General features: G+C 50.1%; 2 protein-coding genes across 11 annotated transcripts in view; one reads left to right on the top strand and one right to left on the bottom strand.

Moving 5' to 3' along the window:
- The window catches only part of srpk2 (SRSF protein kinase 2), a 46,301-nt gene extending 32,946 nt beyond the window's left edge, over positions 1 to 13,355 (top strand). For 2 of the 8 annotated variants that reach the window (XM_084671497.1, XM_084671499.1), the window contains 14 exons: positions 361 to 469; positions 1,623 to 1,710; positions 2,226 to 2,313; positions 2,555 to 2,661; positions 3,216 to 3,381; positions 3,477 to 3,517; positions 4,213 to 4,522; positions 5,246 to 6,196; positions 6,659 to 6,759; positions 6,985 to 7,092; positions 7,440 to 7,509; positions 9,064 to 9,156; positions 9,618 to 9,710; positions 10,945 to 13,355. In XM_084671497.1, coding sequence (XP_084527623.1) covers positions 361 to 469; positions 1,623 to 1,710; positions 2,226 to 2,313; positions 2,555 to 2,661; positions 3,216 to 3,381; positions 3,477 to 3,517; positions 4,213 to 4,522; positions 5,246 to 6,196; positions 6,659 to 6,759; positions 6,985 to 7,092; positions 7,440 to 7,509; positions 9,064 to 9,156; positions 9,618 to 9,710; positions 10,945 to 11,129 — 2,510 coding nt within the window. In that variant the 3' untranslated portion in view covers positions 11,130 to 13,355. Of the gene's footprint in view, positions 1 to 360; positions 470 to 1,622; positions 1,711 to 2,225; positions 2,314 to 2,554; positions 2,662 to 3,215; positions 3,382 to 3,476; positions 3,518 to 4,212; positions 4,523 to 5,245; positions 6,197 to 6,658; positions 6,760 to 6,984; positions 7,093 to 7,439; positions 7,510 to 9,063; positions 9,157 to 9,617; positions 9,722 to 9,769 lie in introns of all 8 variants that reach the window. The other 6 variants (XM_084671498.1, XM_084671502.1, XM_084671503.1 and 3 more) reach the window with 6 other exon arrangements.
- A 48-nt stretch (positions 13,356 to 13,403) lies between these two features.
- adck2 (aarF domain containing kinase 2) lies at positions 13,404 to 18,808 on the bottom strand. Of its 3 annotated transcripts, XM_084671505.1 has the most exons (8): positions 17,402 to 18,808; positions 16,645 to 16,791; positions 16,413 to 16,541; positions 15,874 to 15,969; positions 15,415 to 15,678; positions 14,918 to 15,046; positions 14,633 to 14,686; positions 13,404 to 14,381 (listed from the first exon to the last, which is right to left on the bottom strand). In XM_084671505.1, the coding sequence occupies exons 1-8, from the start codon at positions 18,254 to 18,256 to the stop codon at positions 14,241 to 14,243; spliced, it is 1,815 nt and encodes a 604-aa protein (XP_084527631.1). In that variant the 5' UTR covers positions 18,257 to 18,808; the 3' UTR covers positions 13,404 to 14,240. The 3 variants fall into 3 exon arrangements, with proteins under 3 accessions (XP_084527631.1, XP_084527632.1, XP_084527633.1); XM_084671506.1 differs by lacking the exon at positions 13,404 to 14,381 and having other exon boundaries at positions 14,824 to 15,046; XM_084671507.1 differs by lacking the exons at positions 13,404 to 14,381; positions 14,633 to 14,686; positions 14,918 to 15,046 and adding an exon at positions 15,076 to 15,266.
- Positions 18,809 to 19,607: the final 799 nt, after the last annotated feature.

The following is a 19,607-nucleotide window of genomic DNA, read 5'->3' as shown; positions in this document are numbered from 1 at the left end:
TCTCTCTCTCCCTGTCTCTCTCTCTCTCTCTCTCTCTCTCTCTATCTCTCTATCTCTCTATCTCTCTCTCTCTATCTCTCTCCATCTCCTGCTCTCTCTCTGTCTCTATCTCTCTCCCTCTCCTGCTCTCTCTCTGTCTCTCTCTATATCTCTCCATCTCCTGCTCTCTCTCTCTTTCTATCCCAGTGGTAACTGACTGACTGATTAGCATTCTTCTAAAACGTGATAGAACACACTAACGTCTTTTTCTCCTCCTCCTCTCCCTCCTCTATCCCCCTCCTCTATCCCCCTCCTCCTCCCTCTCTCCTCCCCTTCCTCCTCCTCCTCCCTCCTGCTCTCTCCTCCCCCCACCCCATCCAGGAGGTTACCACCCGGTGAAGATTGGGGACCTGTTTAATGGGAGGTATCATGTGATCAGGAAGCTGGGATGGGGCCACTTCTCCACCGTATGGCTGTGCTGGGACATCCAGTGAGTCACACACACACACATGTACACTAGGTTGTCGACCGATTATCGGCATGGCCGATTATCGGTACCCTTATTAAGCATTTTTATGGTTATTGGTATCGGTCATTTGCAAAACTGATTTGCAAAACTGATAAAATATATATATTTATATTTTTTCATTTGTTTGTTGTGGTTTAAATGTACTTCTTTCAGTTTTACAAAATTTTTGCAGAATGCTGCTGGTTGCTCCCTGCACTTTTTATGTTGTTATTATTAACAGTTCTCAAAATTTAAGAAGGAAGAATTTAAAGAGAGTCTTTGTCAGAGGCCTTTTTGATCTTAATTTTGACATTAATTTTCATTTTTACACTAGACATATATATCGGTTTAAAATATCGGTTATCGGTCTACTTGATCTGTAATAATCGGTATCGGCATCGGTCCTGAAAAACGCATATCGGTCGACCCCTAATGTACACACACTCACACTCAGCAACTCACACACACGCTCACACGCACACATTATATACGCACACACACATACACACACGCTCACACACACATACCAGACATGCACTAGAAGTATTCTCTCCTACATGCATGCTCTAGATTGTTCTCTCCCCTGCTGTCTCTGTCTCTTTGTGAAGTGTTCTCTCTCTGAAGTGTAGAAACACACACACACATCCTGCACACCAAGTTGTGTGTGTGTGTGACTTAATGAGCCCTCAAGACACACACACACACCTGTCGGGAAGCAGTAAACTAGGTTACCATAACGATGCCACCTCGTTGTCACGGCTGCAACAAAACCCCTCCTCATCAGTGAGTGGGCTGCAGAGATGCAGCTGTGGTGACACCAGCAGCAGGAGAGTTAACCACCCCGGGGTCGTGTCACCTTTCTCAAGGCCCGCAGACAGAGCACACACACCCTAATTACACATGGAACGTCTCCATTGGAAACGCATGTCAACACTACAAGGACCAGAATGCACCTGCTTGGCCCAGGACTACAATTTGGACTGTTTTCGTCTTTGGAGTATTCCAATAGATGACAGTTCGAACAGGTGACCATCTAAGGTCTCTGACAGTAACTTGTAGAGGACTGTGGTCATCTGGTGGGTGTGTTGATATCAGGCATGACAGTGTCATACAGATGTCACATTGTGTGTTTCAGGGTGAAGAACTTTGTTGCGATGAAGGTGGTGAAGAGTGCTCAGCACTACACAGAGACAGCCCTGGATGAGATCAAGCTGCTGCGCTGTGTGAGTCCACCTGTCCTCCACCTGCTACCTGTCTACACCTGTCCTCCACCTTCTACCTGTCTACACCTGTCCTCCACCTGCTACCTGTCTACACCTGTCCTCCACCTGCTACCTGTCTACACCTGTCCTCCACCTGCTACCTGTCTACACCTGTCCTCCACCTGCTACCTGTCTACACCTGTCCTCCACCTTCTACCTGTCTACACCTGTCCTCCACCTGCTACCTGTCTACACCTGTCCTCCACCTTCTACCTGTCTACACCTGTCCTCCACCTGCTACCTGTCTACACCTGTCCTCCACCTTCTACCTGTCTACACCTGTCCTCCACCTGCTACCTGTCTACACCTGTCCTCCACCTTCTACCTGTCTACACCTGTCCTCCACCTGCTACCTGTCTACACCTGTCCTCCACCTGCTACCTGTCTACACCTGTCCTCCACCTGCTACCTGTCTACACCTGTACACACCGTACCTTACCTCTATATCCCTTACTCCCCCTCACTCTCTTGTGCAGGTGAGAGAGAGTGACCCTAATGACCCCAAGAAGGACATGGTGGTGCAGCTGATAGACGACTTCAAGATCTCCGGAATCAACGGCATACGTATCTTCATCAGCTGTGTGTGTGTGTGAGTGTGTGTGTGTGTTCCTCCTTGACTCCTGTCTCAGGGTTGTGTATGGTGTGTATGCGTGTGTGAGTGTGTGTGTGTGTGTGCGCGTGTGTGAGTGTGTGTGTGTGTTCCTCCTTGACTCCTGTCTCAGGGTTGTGTATGGTGTGTATGCGTGTGTGAGTGTGAGTGTGTGTGAGTGTGTGTCTGTGTGTTCCTCCTTGACTCCTGTCTCAGATGTGTGTATGGTGTTTGAGGTGCTTGGTCACCACCTGCTGAAGTGGATCATCAAGTCCAACTACCAGGGCCTCCCTCTACCCTGCGTCAAGAGTATCATCAGACAGGTACAACACACACACACACACACAGCCCACACACACTCACACACAGCCCATACACACACACATACACACACATACAGACATAGACACATACAGACGCATTAACATTTACATGTATTCATTTAGCAGACGCTTTTATCCAAAGCGACTTCCAAGAGAGAGCTTTACAAAGTGCATAGGTCACTGATAATAACAACAAGATAGTCCCAAAACATTGCGGGTAGCCAAAAAATGAAGCACATATTGTGAACAACCAAAAATAAGTGCCAAAGGGAAGAACCATAAGAGCACGTAGTTAAGCAAGTTACAATTAAACAACATGAATCGCTATAAGTGCAAGCGTACCTGTAGAAAAGAAAGCAAAAAAAAAAAAAAGATAAAATATTTTGCAGCAAGAACAACAGTTTCAATCAGTTACCACTAACCAACAAGAGCAAAAAGTCACTGAGCAAGAGTCATTGTGATCCTTGAGGAAACTAGCATTGGGTCCAGAAAACCATTCCTAAGTACCGTTGTACTCCCAGACACACATGTTGTATGTCTGAATGTGTGTGTAGGTTCTCCAGGGTTTGGACTACTTGCACAGCAAGTGTAAGATCATCCACACAGACATCAAGCCAGAGAACATCCTGATGTGTGTGGACGACGCCTTCGTAAGACGCATGGCTGTGGAGGCCACAGAGTGGCAGAAGGCAGGAGCTCCACCCCCCTCTGGCTCAGCAGGTACACACACACACACACACACACACACACGTACACACACACGTGGTGTTAGGGGGTTGAACCATCTGACTTCACTTCCTGTGTGTCTGTCCTAGTGAGCACTGCTCCGCACAGCAAACCGGTGAGTACCAGAGAAGTGAGTATGAAAGCGCACGCCGCCGCGCACACACACGGCACACACACACGGCACACACACACGGCACACACACACGGCACACACACACGGCACACACACACGTACACCCAGACACTCACACACACACACGCTAATCACATCACAGTCTCATTCTGTACATATATAGACTCCACCAGGGGAGGTATACAGGAACGAGTGATCCAGTTCAAAATCTTATACAGTTGCATTGCAACCAGCTGACGTTTGTTGTTTTATTGTCTTCAGCCAATGCCTGCAATCATTTAACAAGTGTGGTTCAGACATTTATGAATGTATACCTCACATTCCAACCACACATTTCCCACATTAGTTATAAATGTGTATTGTGTGTCTAATCTCTCTCTACCTTCCTTCTCTCTTTCTCCATTTTCCATTTTTCTTCCTTCCATCTTTAATTCTAACTATCCTTGTCCCTCTCTTTCTCTCTCTCTCTCTCTCTCTCTCTCTCTCTCTCTCTCTCTCTCTCTCTCTCTCTCTCTCTCTCTCTCTCTCTGTCTCTCTCTCTTTCTCCTTTTCCCTCCCTCCCTCCCTCCCTCCCTCCCTCCCTCCCTCCCTCCCTCCCTCCCTCCCTCCCTCCCTCCCTCCCTCCCTCCCTCCCTCCCTCCCTCCCTCCCTCCCTCCCTCCCTCCCTCCCTCCCTCCCTCCCTCCCCCCCAGGTGGGGAAGATCTCCAAGAACAAGAAGAAGAAGTTGAAGAAGCGTCAGAAGCGTCAGACAGAGCTGCTGGAGAGGAGGATGCTGGAGATCGAGGCTCTGGAGCGCGAGGCCGAACTCCAGCGTGCCCCCGGGGACCCCGAGGGCACCACGCCCCCCCCGGGCCCTGCCCCCCCGGGGCCGCCACCCCCGGGACCCGCCATGGCGCTGGGGGAGAGCGACGAGGACGAGGAGGAGGATGAAGACGAGGAGGAGGAGGAGGAGGAGGGGGGCGGGGAGAGCGAGAGGCCCACCAGGCTGACCAATCACACGTGTGAGTTTCAGGAGGACGCTAGTGGGCAGCGGTTACTGCACCTGTTATGTTTGTTTGTTCACCTTTCATTTAGTTATTTATGTGATTATTTCAGTCATGGATTCAGCAGGTGCTGAATCATTTTTCATTCTGAATATTGGCTCATTTAGACTGTAAATTATTAGTAATTTTCAATACTTCACTCTGCAAACTCCAATTGTGTTGGTAGTCACGTCGCAACTATGATAGCGAACTACAGTGTACATGTTTAGATTACACAGAAACTGGGTTATAAACAACGAGAGAGAAGATTTCTTTGAAGCTGAGCTTTGTTTTGAGAATGTGTGTGTGTGTGTGTGTGTTCTCTGTCAGGCTCTGAGTGAATGGGAGGATATGGGCTGGTCTCCAGCCTACACCCACACCAGGCTACAGTGTAGGGGGACGGCCTGATTCAGAAACAGCTTTCAGCATTCTTAACCAACACCATCCCACATCAATCTCTCTCTCTCTCTCTCTCTCTCTCTCTCTTTCCCTTTATCTCCATCTCTCTCTAACTCTCTCACTTTCTCTCCCTCTCTCTCTAACTCTCTCTCCCACATTTCCCTAATCCCTCTCTCCATTTCATGTCTGTCTTATTTCTTTCAACATTTATCCTTCATTTTCTTCATCCTGCATGGCACACCCATGTTTTTTCACCTCATCGGCGTCTCTCTAATGCGTGTGTGTTGCCACCCCGCCCCCCAGGTGCAGCCCTCCCCCAGGAGCAGGCTGACGTGCCCTCCCCCACTGAGCCTGGAGACCAGGAGGAGGAGGAGGAGGAGGAGGAGGAGGAGGAGGAGGCCACACGCCCCACCCACACGGACCCTCCCACACCCACCGTAACCACGGGAGACGGCAACAGAACCAATGAGAATGGAGAGAAGCAGCAGCAGGGGGAGGACGAGGAGAAGGAGGAGGAGGAGGAGGGAAAGGAGGATGAGAGTGAGGAGGAGGAGCAGGAGGAGGAGGAGCAGGAGGAGGAGGAGAAGGGCGATGAGGAAGAGGAGGAGGAGGAAGAGGAGGAAGAGGACAGCCAGGCAGGCAGGAAGCCGGCCGAACCGACGAAGCCCACAAAAGCCGGGACCAGACAGGAGGAGGCGGAGGAGAAGAGGAGAGCAGAGGAGGAGGCCGCGGAGGAGGAGGAGAGAAAGGATGTGTGTCAGGAAGGAGAGAAAGAGGAGGACGATGAGGACGAGGAGGAGACAGAAACCAACGCCGACCTCACCATCTCCACCTCCCCCGCCAAGCCCCACAATGCCACGCCCCTCAACGCCACGCCCAAGACCAACGGGCACCTACTGGGGAGCGGAGGGCCGAGGGAGGCCCACCCTAACTCCGCCAGCCCTCCGCCTCCCTCGCCCATCCCCGTGCTCTGCCCCCTGGTGGAGTCTGAGATCAGCACCACGGACAGAGACAACTCCCTCAGCTCCGGGTACGAGCTCTTTAACGGGGAGGTGGAGGCGGGGCTTGGGCTGACCAACGGTTCCAACCGTCACCGGGCGATTGCGCCGCGCTTCCCCGACCTGCCCCTGGACCCTGAGCCGGGAGACCCCGTGGTGACCACGGCGGACATAGGGGCGGGGCCTTCTGCTCGCAGCCCCCCTGCGGACCGCAGTCGCACGGTGTCTTCGTCCAGCACGGGAGACACGCCGAAAGGTGGGACACACACACAGAGAGCACAGACACACACAGAGAGTACAGACACACACACACACACACACACAGAGAGCACAGACACACACACACACACACACACAGAGAGCACAGACACACACACACACACACACACACACAGAGAGCACAGACACACACACACACACACACACACAGAGAGCACAGACACACACACACACACACACAGAGAGCACAGACACACACAGAGAGCACAGACACACACACACACACACAGAGAATACAGACACACACAGACACAGAGAGCACAGGCACAGACACACACAGACACACACAGAGAGCACAGACACTCACACATGGAGTACACACACAGACACACACACACACGGAGTACACACATACCCAAAAACTGACATTCAACGACCAGTTCATGTTTGTATTGGATGACACGTTGACCCTGCACCCCCCCCCCCCCGCCCCCCCCAGCTAAGGCCAGAGCAGCAGACCTCCTGGTCAACCCCCTGGACCCCCGCAACGCAGACACACTCCGGGTCAAGATAGCCGACCTGGGCAACGCCTGCTGGGTGGTACGCTGCATGTGTGTGTGTGTGTGGCCGTGTGTGTGGCCGTGTGTGGATGTGTGAATGTGTGTCGATATGGGCATGTGTGGATGTGTGTAGATGTGGATGTGTGTGGGTGGGTGTGTGGATGTGTGTGTGTGTGGTGATGTGTGTGTGTGTGTGTGTGTGTGTGTGTTGGTAAAGGTATGTCCATCCTTGTGTATCTGAGCCATCTTCCCTCTCTCTCTCCAGCACAAACACTTCACCGAGGACATCCAGACCAGACAGTATCGCTCTGTGGAGGTTCTGATTGGAGCTGGGTACAGCACACCCGCAGATATCTGGAGCACAGCCTGCATGGTGAGTACACCCACACACACACAGATGTACACACACACACACACACACACACAGATGTACACACACACACACACACACAGATGCACACACACACAGATGTACACACACACACACAGATGTACACACACACACACACAGATGTACACACACACACACAGATGTACACACACACACACACAGATGTACACACACACACACACAGATGTACAGCACACACACGCATGATGTACAGCACACACACACCCACGGACATGCAGTACACCCACATGCGCACGCACACGGGCACACAGCACACACCCCTACCCATGACTGCTGCTGTGTGTGTGTGTGTGTGTGTGTGTCTGCAGGCATTTGAGCTGGCTACTGGAGACTACCTGTTTGAGCCCCATTCTGGAGAGGACTACTCTCGTGATGAGGGTGAGTCCACACACACACTCAGTCACACAGATACACACTCTCATACACGCACTCACACACACTCACACACAGATATACACACACACACACACACATGGTCTCTTGTGATATTAAATTTGGAAGGATAATATGATAATAGTGGTGAAAGTAATAGTAATGTTTTTTAAAGCCATCGTCCTTGTAGCTAATGCATGAGATCTACTAAAGCTTGTAGTCGTAATGGAACTCTTATAGTCAGGAGTGGTTGGGTGTTCAACCATTAAGAAGTTCATTAGGAGGTGTTGAATACTGTTCAGTTTGACTGATGTGACATATTGAACTGTTGCCGTTGCTATTCCAAGCTGATAACGATACAACCTCCATCAACATCATCATTACAGATTACTTCAACGGGATCAAATGTTTTAGCAGAAACTAAGACAGTCAAATGTAGTGTTTCACCAAAAAACTGATGCTTCAATTGACTCAAAATCTAAAACTAGTCACAGTGTCTAAAATGTCAGTATTAGTTTTTTTTAGACATTCCCTCTCCAGTCTCCTCCCTTTCTGTCCTCCAATTCTGTACCCCCCCTCATCTCAGACCCTACTCACCCCTAGCACTATTGTATCCCTCGTTATCTAACCCCAAACCACCTCCAATCAACCCCCACACTGCCCCTGCCCTGCAAACTACCCCCACACTACCCCTATCCTGCAAACTACCCCTATCCTGCAAACTACCCCTCCCTCCTCCCCTCACCCCTCCTCACCTCCATATTAACCTCTTTCACAGACATAGAGCTCTGTACATCTACTAAACTCTCCGAGACAACCTCTCAGGAGGGACTCTGCATGAAGCATTCCGCTGTAGATCTCATCTCCGCCGCACCACCTCCGTGTAAACGTGTCTCCCATGTGGACTGGGGAAGTCATTCCAGTGCCCGAGTATGAACCACAAGCCCAGCCAAGCTGTCCTGTGTCCTGTGGGAGTGTGTGGACCCTCAGGGCTTCCAGGAGACGTTCCCTGAAGTCTCCTCTGGGACGCGACGCTGAACGGAGTCTCCAGTTAGAAGCATGTCTCTCCACGTCTCTGTGTGGCGTCCCAGCCCTGCACTCCATCTCACCTTCACTGGTGTGGGGCTCACTAACACTCCGTTCTCTCTGACTCTCTTCCTCCCCTCCCTCCCTCCCTCCTCTCTCCCTGTGCTCTCCTTCCTCTCTCTTCCTCTTCCTCTCTCCTCCCTTTTCCCTTCCTTTTTGACCTAAAACCCACTTGTTCTCCCTCCCTGCCTCCCTCCCTTCTCCTTCATTCCACATCTTCCCTCCCCCTCCTAATTTCCACTCCCCCCCTCTTCCTCACCCAACTCTCCCTACTCTCCCTCCCCTAATTTCCACTCCCTCCCTCCCTCCCTCCCTCCCTCCCTCCCTCCCTCCCTCCCTCCCTCCCTCCCTCCCTCCCTCCCTCCCTCCCTCCCTCCCTCCCTCCCTCCCTCCCTCCCTCCCTCCCTCCCTCCCTCCCTCCCTCCCTCCCTCCCTCCCTCCCTCCCTCCCTCCCTCCCTCTGTTCCTCCTCTAGACCACATAGCCCACATCATTGAGCTGCTGGGCTGTATTCCGAGACACTTTGCGCTCTCCGGAAAATACTCTCGGGAGTTCTTCAACAGAAGAGGTAGTTCTGGGGAACGCGCTGTCGGGACTGACAGACACACACCCTGCGGACAGACACACGGACGGTCGGACGGACAAGCGGGCAGGCCAGGGGAGGGGGCGGAGAGGGCGGAGAGGGTCTAGTGGATGTGCCTCAGCTCAGGCCCTGGGTTGCGGACGTGTTTGAAACCACGTGAGCCAACGTGGTCTTCACACACCGTGTCTTCACACACGGTGAAGCTGGTTACCGTCAACAACAGAGCCCTGCCCTCCTGTCAGTGTGTCCGTGCCTCGCCCCGGGCAGCTGTGTGTCTGTCGGTCCCCCACCCAGCGCCAAGAGGTGTGTGCATGCCGTAATGCTGTCCCGTGCCTGTTTCCTGTGGTGTGTGTGTGTGTACGCGTGTGTGTGTGTGTGTGTGTGTACGCGTGTGTGTGTGTGTGTGTGTACGCGTGTGTGTGTGTGTGTGTGGCGGTGGGTCTCAGATCACATCGCTCTCATCATGGAGCTTCTTGGGAAGGTCCCACGCAAAGTGGTCGCTGCCGGGAAGTACAGCCGAGAGTTTTTCTCCAAGAAAGGTAAAGTTGTTGTAGCTAGCTCACCAGCTAGCTAGCTCACCAGCTAGCTAGCTCACCAGCTAGCTAGCTCACCAGCTAGCTAGCTCACCAGCTAGCTAGCTCACCAGCTAGCTAGCTCCCCCCCGGGCTAGCTCACCCCCGGGCTAGCTAGCTCCCCCCCAGGCTAGCTCCCCCCCGGGCTAGCTAGCTCCCCCCCGGGCTAGCTTACCAGCTAGCTAGCTCCCCTGACAAGATGGAGGAGCACACAGGCTAATTGTACAGTTGTACCAACTGTAAATTCAAAATTCTGTTCCGAGTTTACATTTACATTTAGTCATTTAGCAGACGCTCTTATCCAGAGCGACTTACAGTAAGTACAGGGACATTCCCCCGAGGCAAGTAGGGTAAAGTGCCTTGCCCAAGGACACAACGTCATTTGGCACGGCCAGGTTCGATTCTCGTCCGTGCCAAATGACATTTTGCCAAATTAGTTTGAAGATTTTAGAAGCCTGCTGACAGTTTGACTGCGAAAGGCCAAAGTTAGAACCAGAAAAATGACCACATCTTCGTGGATAGCGATGGTTAATGTTAGCTCAGCATGTGCATGTTAGCTTAGCATACGCAGCAAAGCAGTCCACTGGGCTAAAGGCCTGTCTGCAGTGAGCCTGAGGTGGAAGGCTGTCTGTCTTCTCGTTAACACGACTGTACAGCCTGGTAAGTGTATGTGTCTCGGTGGGATACTGTATGACCTCCCCTCTCTCTTCTTCTCTCCCTCTCTCTGTCTCTCTCTCCCTCTTTCTGTGTCTTTCTGTGTCTCTCTCCCTCTCTCTCTCTCTGTGTCATCATGAGGCTAATATTCCGTCTTTGATGTTCTGCATGTTCTCTCTATCCAAGGTCTGGCCTGTGCTTGATGTCTTAATTCTCTCTTCTTTTATCTCTGAGTGGTATTAATCTGCTCCGACTCTTCTCAGTTGCTCTCTCTCTCTCCCAACTCCCTCTATCTCTCAATCTCTCTCTCTCTCTCCCAACTCCCTCTCTCTCTCAATCTCTCCCCCTCTCTCTAACCGCCCTCTCTCCACCTCTTTCTCTCCAGCTTCCTCTCTTTCTCTCTTCCACTCTGTCCCATCCTCTCTCTCTCTCTTTCTCTCTTTATCGTTACCCTTCTCTCTCTGCCTTTCCCCTTCTCTCCAGTTCCCCTTCGATCTTCCTTTCATACTTCATGACCCCCTGGCTAACTCCCTAACTCCCCCTGCAGGAGAGCTGAGGCACATCACCAAGCTGAAGCCCTGGTCCCTGTTTGACGTGCTGGTGGAGAAGTACGGCTGGCTTCCGGAAGACGCCGGACATTTCACCCACTTCCTGCTCCCCATGCTGGAGATGGTCCCCGAGAAGAGAGCCTCGGCCGGGGACTGTCTGAACCACCCCTGGCTCAACTCGTAGCAACACCACCGCCCCCTGGTGGCAGCCGCCCAAACTGTTCACAGCACTGGAGAGAGACAAGGGGGGGGGGGAGAGAGGGGAAAGGAGGGGAGAGGGATGGGGGAGGGGAAAAGGACAGTTTGAACCCTATGGATAATTGGATACCTGTCATGTGTGTCCCTTCCACACACACACACACAGATATGCATGTGTAAACACACACACACCTTAAATGTGAGAGAAAAAACGCCCACCATCTTGGGATTAGGCAGCCAGTGCTTCACCCTGCCCTCCAGCGCTTCACCCTGCCCTCCAGTTAGCTTCCCGGACATCTCCTCTTGGCGGTCCTGGTGCCGAGGTCTTGACCCCTTGACCCTTGTCCAGCCTTGCTGACCCTGGCCTACCGCTGGGGTCAGTGGATCTCTCGTTCTCATTGGACAAAGAGGGAAGCAAACCAGTATCTCTGTCTATCAGAACGCTGTCTGGAAGCTCTCGGTTCAGCCCAACCTTACAACAGCACGGCCCTCTCAACCTGCCGGGTCAGAGCCTGTGTGTGTGTGTGTGTGTGTGTGCGCGCACGTGTGCGTGTCAGTATGACTACTCAGTCTGAACACATATCACAGCGGTGGATCACCAGATTAGAGGAAGCCTAACCCCCACTTTACTCGACTTCCTCTCCTCTCTGTTCTCTCTCTCCAGCCCTCTACCCCCCTCCTACCCATGTCCCCCCCTGCTCCCCCACCCCCCAGGACTGAAGCAGTGCTGCTGAACTGTTTACACCCCCCAGCCCCCCCTCCAGGTTTGTTTCGCCCCAAGCCCCACTGAGCTGCATGACCCACCACACTGCAGACACCAGGGCAGCCAGCCCACCAGGGGGCGCCAGCCCCGCTGCAGTCACTCCTACCTGCAGACCGAAGGGGCGACCACTGGACGAAGAACCAAACGGAGGCAGAGTCTGACCGTTTTTTTTGTAAAGATGTTTTTTTGTGGTGAGAGCGGTTAAGAAGCATGAGAAAGATGTAAGGAAACATGGACGGTTGTTGCGTTTCCTGTTTAGTTAAGTTTTTTTTTTTTTTACCTTTGTTTTTCCTCGTCTTTTCCGTTTTAAAGACGCGGGAATTTGTTACGACGTCACCCATACCCCTGTGAGGAGGAACTGTCACTTCTTAGGGCACCCCCCCCCCCCTCCTTCTCAGCTTCACGTCTTAGGGCACCCCCCCCCTCTCCTCCTCCTTCTCAGCTTTGACCTTCCTGTCATAATTGCTCTTGACTTTTTACCAAACCCCCCCACCCCCCGAAATGAGACCAGTCCTTCTGACACCCTAAGGCACGTTTACCAGATTCTTACTACTTCTGTCCCCTCCCGGGGAGACCCTCGATCACCGGGCTTCGCCCGCTGGCTCGGTTCAAAATGGAAGTTGCACTTGTCTTCGTAGATGTCGTTCAGGGAATTACCTTTGTACAGAACTCTGAGAAACCGGCTCGCAGGGGGAGATAAAACAACGACGATGGGATCTGAACACAAACACACGCATCATTCCTAACATAAAGAGGCCGTTAACAGGCCACGGGCCTTCTAGCCGGTGAACAGTAGCCCGTGGCAGAGGACGGGGGTGGGATGTCGAACTGCGCCACCCTGTGGCCGATGAGGGTACTGCGCCCCACGCACACCGCAGAGCCCCTCGGTGCCAACGACACAAGGTTCCACTCAAGTCACTCGTCATCATTACAATTAGTCCAGTTGCCTATTTTTTTCGCAATAAAAATTACAAAATGAGTATAAGTAAATGGTGAGATATTTTTTAAAAAATATTTAAATTAATTTAAAGTAAAAAATACAAATAAAACAAAGAGAAAATAGAGAAGACGTTTCTCTGGTGTTGTGACAGTGACCGAATCTCGTCCTATTGAGGTGATTGTGTTTTGTCTGTTAGAAATGTTTTTATTTCTTTTGTAATTATTATTATTATAATAATATTATTATTGTTATTCCGATTTGTTCTTTTTTTACTCAGTTGTCACCTCTACCCTCCCAGAACATGAACAGAACCACTGTCTGAATTCATGGTGATGAAATTGATCAAACATTTTTGCAATAAGAGTAAATGATGATGAATTTTTTGCACCAGAAGCTCCTGATCTCTCTTTCAGCCATGCTGACTGTTCTTCCTGACATCCACAGAATCTCATCTCTCATCTGTGTTTTTCATTGACAGATTTAATAAAATTGTAAATTAATGGACCCTCTCCTCTGTTTTGATGTGGTCTTTGATACAAGACAGGAAAAAAATGAAGTTGATTTAATTCTTTATTTATCATTCAGTCATTTCAAGTAATCTTGAAATATCTCATCATACAGAAATGTACACATTTGCGCTAAATTTGATGGTGACTTCTGAATGTAGAGTAGTCTAGTACAAGAAACCCTGAGAAATAAAGTAACACTGGTGAGATTTACAAAAGATTGTCACATGTGTTGCTTTTAATATAATTAAAAGTAAAGGATCCTATCCTATGCTTAGTTATACATTATGTACAAATATCTGAACCAAGTCAGGCCTGTGCTACAGTTGAATGGGTGATGGTGAGCCGGGATAAAACATTTACTGACTGTAGGACAGTTGCTAAGGATACATGGTTGTTTGGACTCTTTAACCAGGCAAATATTCATGCATTACAGCTTGTCAGTTATCAGTGTGATATGAGGTAATTATGATTTTTATAAGATATTAGCATAACTTGGATGTAACAATGTTGTGTGTTCTTAATTCTAGTATAGTGTGACGGCACAAAGCTGGTACAAACCCTGTGGACCATGGAGGACGCGTGTGTGTGTGTGTGTGGTTACTCTAACAGGGGTCTCCAACCCTGTTCCTGGAAAAGTTTTCGTGCCAAACCTAATCTAGCCCACCCGATTCCAATAATCACCTGGTCGATCAGGTAACTGGTGTTGAATAAGGTCAAACAAATGTAGCTGGAACCAAACCCAACAGGCTGGTAGCTGTTCAGGAACAGGGTTGGAGACCCCTGCTCCAACAGGGTCAAAGAGACCTGCTCCAACAGGGTCGGAGAGCTATGCTCTATGGAAACCCTGGGGTTGAAGGGGGTGTATACTGGGTGTGAGTGTGTGTTTCAGAGGAGAGAGGCACAGTTCTTCAGCAGCAGAGGCCTGGCCAGCTCCAGGATGTCCAGGCTGGGGTCCAGGGATCTGCCCAGGCCCTCCAAGACCATGATGGCAAACACAATGGACGCAAAGTTACTCTCCAGCTTCACCTGCAGCAGATAATCACAATCAGCTTCATTCGCCAAGTAAGTTTGCACAAACAAGGAATTTACTATGGCAGGAAGGTGCAAACGGTAAACATATAACAGTTTTAAATATAAAATGTAGAAAATATAAACCAATCAATCCAAGTACGGAGCACTCAACACACAAAAAAGAGTACCAAAGTGCAGATTATAGTTTACAATAAAACGGCACAATGATCAATCAGGAACTGTTGGACAGTTATCTGGTAGTTTACCTTGTGGTGGATCAGCAATCCAAACACCATGGATAGCAACTCAGCCACTTGGATCTAAAACAGAAACAAGAAATCAGTCCAATAAGATGTCCTCTTCCTCCCACATCAAACTGTCACAGAGAATGTTGTGTCTGAAGCACACAGGACGCCAGCAGGTTCACTTCTGATCCCAAACCTGCTGCGGTACTCACTACATGCACTATGTGTGCGTCACCTCGAACGAAAGCATCGCCTAAATGAATGAAAAGAATCATGTTGCCGTTTGGTGCAGTGCCTGTGATGCACCTTCCCCAGAGCGACCGTGTGGCTCAGGGCCTGGTCCACCAGCTCGGCCATCTCCTTCTTGAAGCGAGGGATGTCCTGGCACTCGTTGGCCCTGGCGTGGTTCAAGATGAGCTCTGCTACCTTCTCACCCTGGAGACCACAGAGATGGGACCAGAGGGGTTGAGGAGCTCCGCATGGCGGCCATCTTCAAAACTACTTTACAAAAAGCTACAGCTCAAGAAGTCACTAATTATATTGACATTAAACATCGTAGAACATTTTAGAATCGCCTTTCTTCCTCTCTGTCTGATGGCAACTTTCACATATTTTGATCCTCCATGAGATATAAGTCACGCATGCAACTTCTTGCCTAAAACCAGGAAGTGGAAGACATATATTCAGAATATGGCCTGATTTAGAATATCCCAAACGGAATATGCTTTTTACCTGACCCGAATATTGTCATATTCTGAATGATAGTGTGACATTAGTGCGCAGGTCCACATCCTCCGTCTCACCTGTTTCAGCACCACAGCTGTGAACACAGCCCTGAAGTTGCGCAGGTCCGTGTCGCTGAGCTGGGCCACGATGCCGGCGTCCAGCAGGACCAGCTGCAGGGGGGAGGGAGAAGGCCTGACACTCACCACCACCGTGTCCCACAGGTCTGTCAGCGTGGTCCTGCCCCCCCCGGGGTCCCCAGCCCCCCCAGCCCCCCCAGACAGGCTCTGGACCAGGATGTTCCCTGGGTGGAGGTCACCGTGGACAAAGTTGTCCACAAACACCTGATGAACACACACACACACACAGATATGCATACATATACACCCACGTTATACACACACACACACACACACACACACATAATTACACACACAGATGTACACACACATCGTAAGAGCAGCATTTACTGTGCATTTGGTGTCAAGAACTACTACTAATCTCTGGTGCAGCCACATGGAGGTGGCTGGAGGTAGTACCATCTTGAGTAAGGTGTCCACTCCCATCCTGGCTATCCTCTGCTTCACCTCCGGGGGAACCTCAGGGCTCAGATAGCTGGAGATGGGCTCGCTCTCCTGAGGGGAGAAAGGTCAGGACTAGGGGTGTAACGATACACCGGAGTACAACATGTCGCGATGCAAACATTTGACAATATGTATCGTAGAGTCATGGCAATGTTTTTACGATAAGACGTCCGTTTAATTCTATTGGTTGAGCTACCAGCACGCGACCTACTCTGCACATGCATCACACGTGCATTCACAGAAATCGCTTCAACTGATTCGAGACAACAAAGAAAGTGATTTAATATTGTTCATGTTTTGGAAATCCGTTATTTGAATTTTTTTATTTTATTCTAAATACCGTGTAACGTATCGTGAACCCAATATCGTGATACGTATCAAATTGTGAGCTGAGTATTATTACACCCCTAGTTGTGACTCTACCACACAGCGGTCAGAGTCCTGGTTCCCTTCTGCTCTGAAGGATCGTAGGTGTTGGTGACATCACTGCTTACCTCAAAGGTTTCCACCAGGATGGTCCTGGTGACAAATGGCCGCAGGGGCGTTGGAAATTTCACGAAATCCACGTCTTTAAAGTTCTCACGGAACCTCTCAATGTTTCTTGCTTCAAACCGAAGGTCAATCTGGAATACAAATCTTTTTTTTTTAAACACTGTACTTGGCCGTGCTTGGTTTTTCACTGATGTACAGTATGTTCTGCTACGTTTCCGGGCTCAAGGTTTTTACCTGTTTGATCATGAGCTTCTCAAACTCTTCCACTATTTCTGGCAGGCTGAGCCATTTGAGTCCAGGCAGGCAGTTGATGAGCCAGCTGCCTGATCTCATCAGTAGAAGGTCGATTTCCACCTGCTTACGGATCCCTGGGTGGAGAACCTGGAAGAGACAGGAGACATAACCCAAACACTTAAACATCTCCACTTCATTCAACTGTTATGATATATATATTTTATTTATATTATACATTATATTTGTATTTAACCTCTTATTTGAATTGATGACAGTCAGAGAGAGAGACAGACAGTGAGGCAGTGAGAGGTGGAATACATGCAGCAAAGGGCCCAGGCCGGATTTCAGCCCCACAACCTCACCCACCTAGCCTGGCTGCCAGCCCAACTTCTCCCCGCCCACATAAAAATTTGGTCGGGAAGTTGGGTCTGGAGGGTCTCGTATTGGGAACAACTACATAAAACCAGGATCTGGGCGGACCAATGAAATTGCCAGGGCGGGCTTTATACGATGATGAACAGATGATCAACAGTAACGTAATCAACAACGTCACGAAAGAGCCCTTTGGTTGAATTCGTTTTCATCAAACAACATATTACGTTGCTCTGATTGGTTGTAGGTCTATCCAATTGAGCGAAGAGGCATTTGTTTTACGAGTTCGGTTGAAACACGCCCCGTAGTCACATCCCAACGGAGAGTTTTCAGACTCATATTCTGACTAGAATTATGAGTATGACAACGTCAGGCTATCACCCACCTTAACAGCCACGGGTATCAATCGCTCGTTCTCCTCCAGACTCCTTCCATGAAGGCTCCTCCCTTCCTCCTCCTCCTTGCCCTTCACGAGCCCCCACAGCAAGCCCAGCGCGCCCCCCAGCCCAGGGATCTCCCAGGCTTCCAGCAGATCCTCCTTCTCCAGCTCCTCCACCAGGGTCTGGAACTCCGGGTCGTCCACGTGGTCCGCCCTAGCCCAGCCCCGGTACACCTGGGCCACACAGCCCGAGCCCACGGGCTCCCCTCCCTGGAACACAAACAGCCTCCTCCAGCCCTCCCCGAAGGCCCGGCTCAGACAGCGCTGGGTGTGGGCCCAGGAGTGCGGCCGCACACACACGTGGAGCCGGGAAAAGCGATCGCAGAAGTCTGGGGAGAACACGTCCCTTCGCGTGCTCGCCCACTGGCCCAGCTTGATGAAAGTGGGGCCGGACGTCTCAGTGGCCCAGAGCAGTACGGCCAACCAGCGAGAGGCCCAGCTGGACGACACCAGAGTCAGGGGGTAGAGGAGGAGCAGCGGGCCGAACTTGAGAAGGAGCACCAGGGCTCGGAGGCCGAGACGCAGGAAGAAGATTAGTCTGTGGACCTGGATTTTAGCTAAGGACTTCCTGTCTTTGGTCTGAGGTGTAAGGGAGGCCTCCTGGCATCTTGCTGTCCAGGATGAGGTGTTGGCTGCACCCCAGCACAGCAGAGTGACTTTGGGAATCTGGGTGAAAACATGGCTCCTTCTGATAGGGGATGATCTGGTGCTCGGTATGAGCCGGACTCTTACGGAAGCTCCAAGTCTGTGGACGGTACACTTCAGGTTCAGAAGGAACGTTCTCGCCCTGAATGTAGCCATGGCTATGATATAATTTTCCGGATTAATCTTTCAACGAGATATAGATTCGGCCCATCCTGACTACAAAATTATGATCAGAGGACGTTTTTGATCAAAACAAGCTCTACATTATTTCGATTGTCCAGATAAGGTCCAGTGCATAAGATTGCTGCAACTCCGCAGATGTCATAGCGGTGGATGTGTAATTTGGCGCAACAGTGTGTGAAGCAGTTTCAAACAGTTTGATCTGCGTTACGTTCTGTTATAGCCTACGTCCCACTGTAAGTAAAATAATATTCACATTTAGGCTGCCTGCATGTCCAAGTAACAATGTATATGACCTAAAATAACGTAATAATGAAGCTAACAAGTAAAGTAGTAAGGTCACGATTAAGTATCTTTGGGAGTCAGAGATGTGTTGAAAGAAATCAAAAAAGGTTTTACTTGTAGCATCAAGCAGAGCAAACCTTTAGCCTTTCACACGTAGTTTGTGAAAATCGTAGTCTGCAACATAGTTTGTAAACAGCAGCAACATGTTCAATGAAAACCGCAGATAGCGTGTTGAAAACATTGCAAGCTTCCGGTGTTTGCGTCACGTTAACGTATTAAAGCTGTATGCCTGCATAGGATTGATTTGACACAAGCACATTCAGGTGATCGACCAACACTAATACAGCCAACGCAAGGATTGTGTTGTTAATCAGTCAAACATTTTACAGTTTTGTTATCTTTTTAAGAAATACAAATATATAAAGCTTAGCCTTGCACGATGCTGACCAGATGTTACCAACAGAGGGAGACATAAGATAAGTGTTGAAAATCCCCCCCCCCAACAAAACAAAAATGAAGTCGACCAAAATTGCTAGTAGCCTAACATGAGATGTTCCTGTTGTTAAAGCGTGTCCCGTTAAAGTAGTTTCAAGTCACCGTGTGGGTCCGAAGGATGACGGCCTCCCAGCCTGCCAGTTGTAGTGGAGGAAGGAAACCAATATCCCTCACACAAAAGGTAGTAGAAACGCCAAACAGATGTTGCAGCCCCCCAGCCCCCCACCCATTGATGAGCAAAGACAGGCTTTTTAAATCACTCAGGCACTTCAAAGCAGGAGTCAGGGCTTTGGTCAGTGGAGCAGACCTCAGCGTTAGGGGAATGTTGTTGTGTCGGTGAGTCATTTATGTTGGGTGCTTAGTGACATTTCTCTTCTGAGAATGCAGAATTTACACACAGGGAAAGTCCTACTTTTGACACACTACCAAACTAATCGTCCAATCGTTGTTTTTCTTTGTTGAAATTACATCCAATCAGAAATCAGTGATTAAATGCCACGTCAGTTCAACAGGATGTAAATATTAAGAATCCTAACTCAAGATTCTC

The sequence above is a fragment of the Hypomesus nipponensis genome, chromosome 14 (assembly GCF_054491055.1).
Source record: "Hypomesus nipponensis isolate SF chromosome 14, ASM5449105v1, whole genome shotgun sequence".
In the NCBI taxonomy this organism is placed as follows: Eukaryota; Metazoa; Chordata; class Actinopteri; order Osmeriformes; family Osmeridae; genus Hypomesus; species Hypomesus nipponensis.
This window is presented reverse-complemented; position numbering and strand designations above follow the sequence as displayed.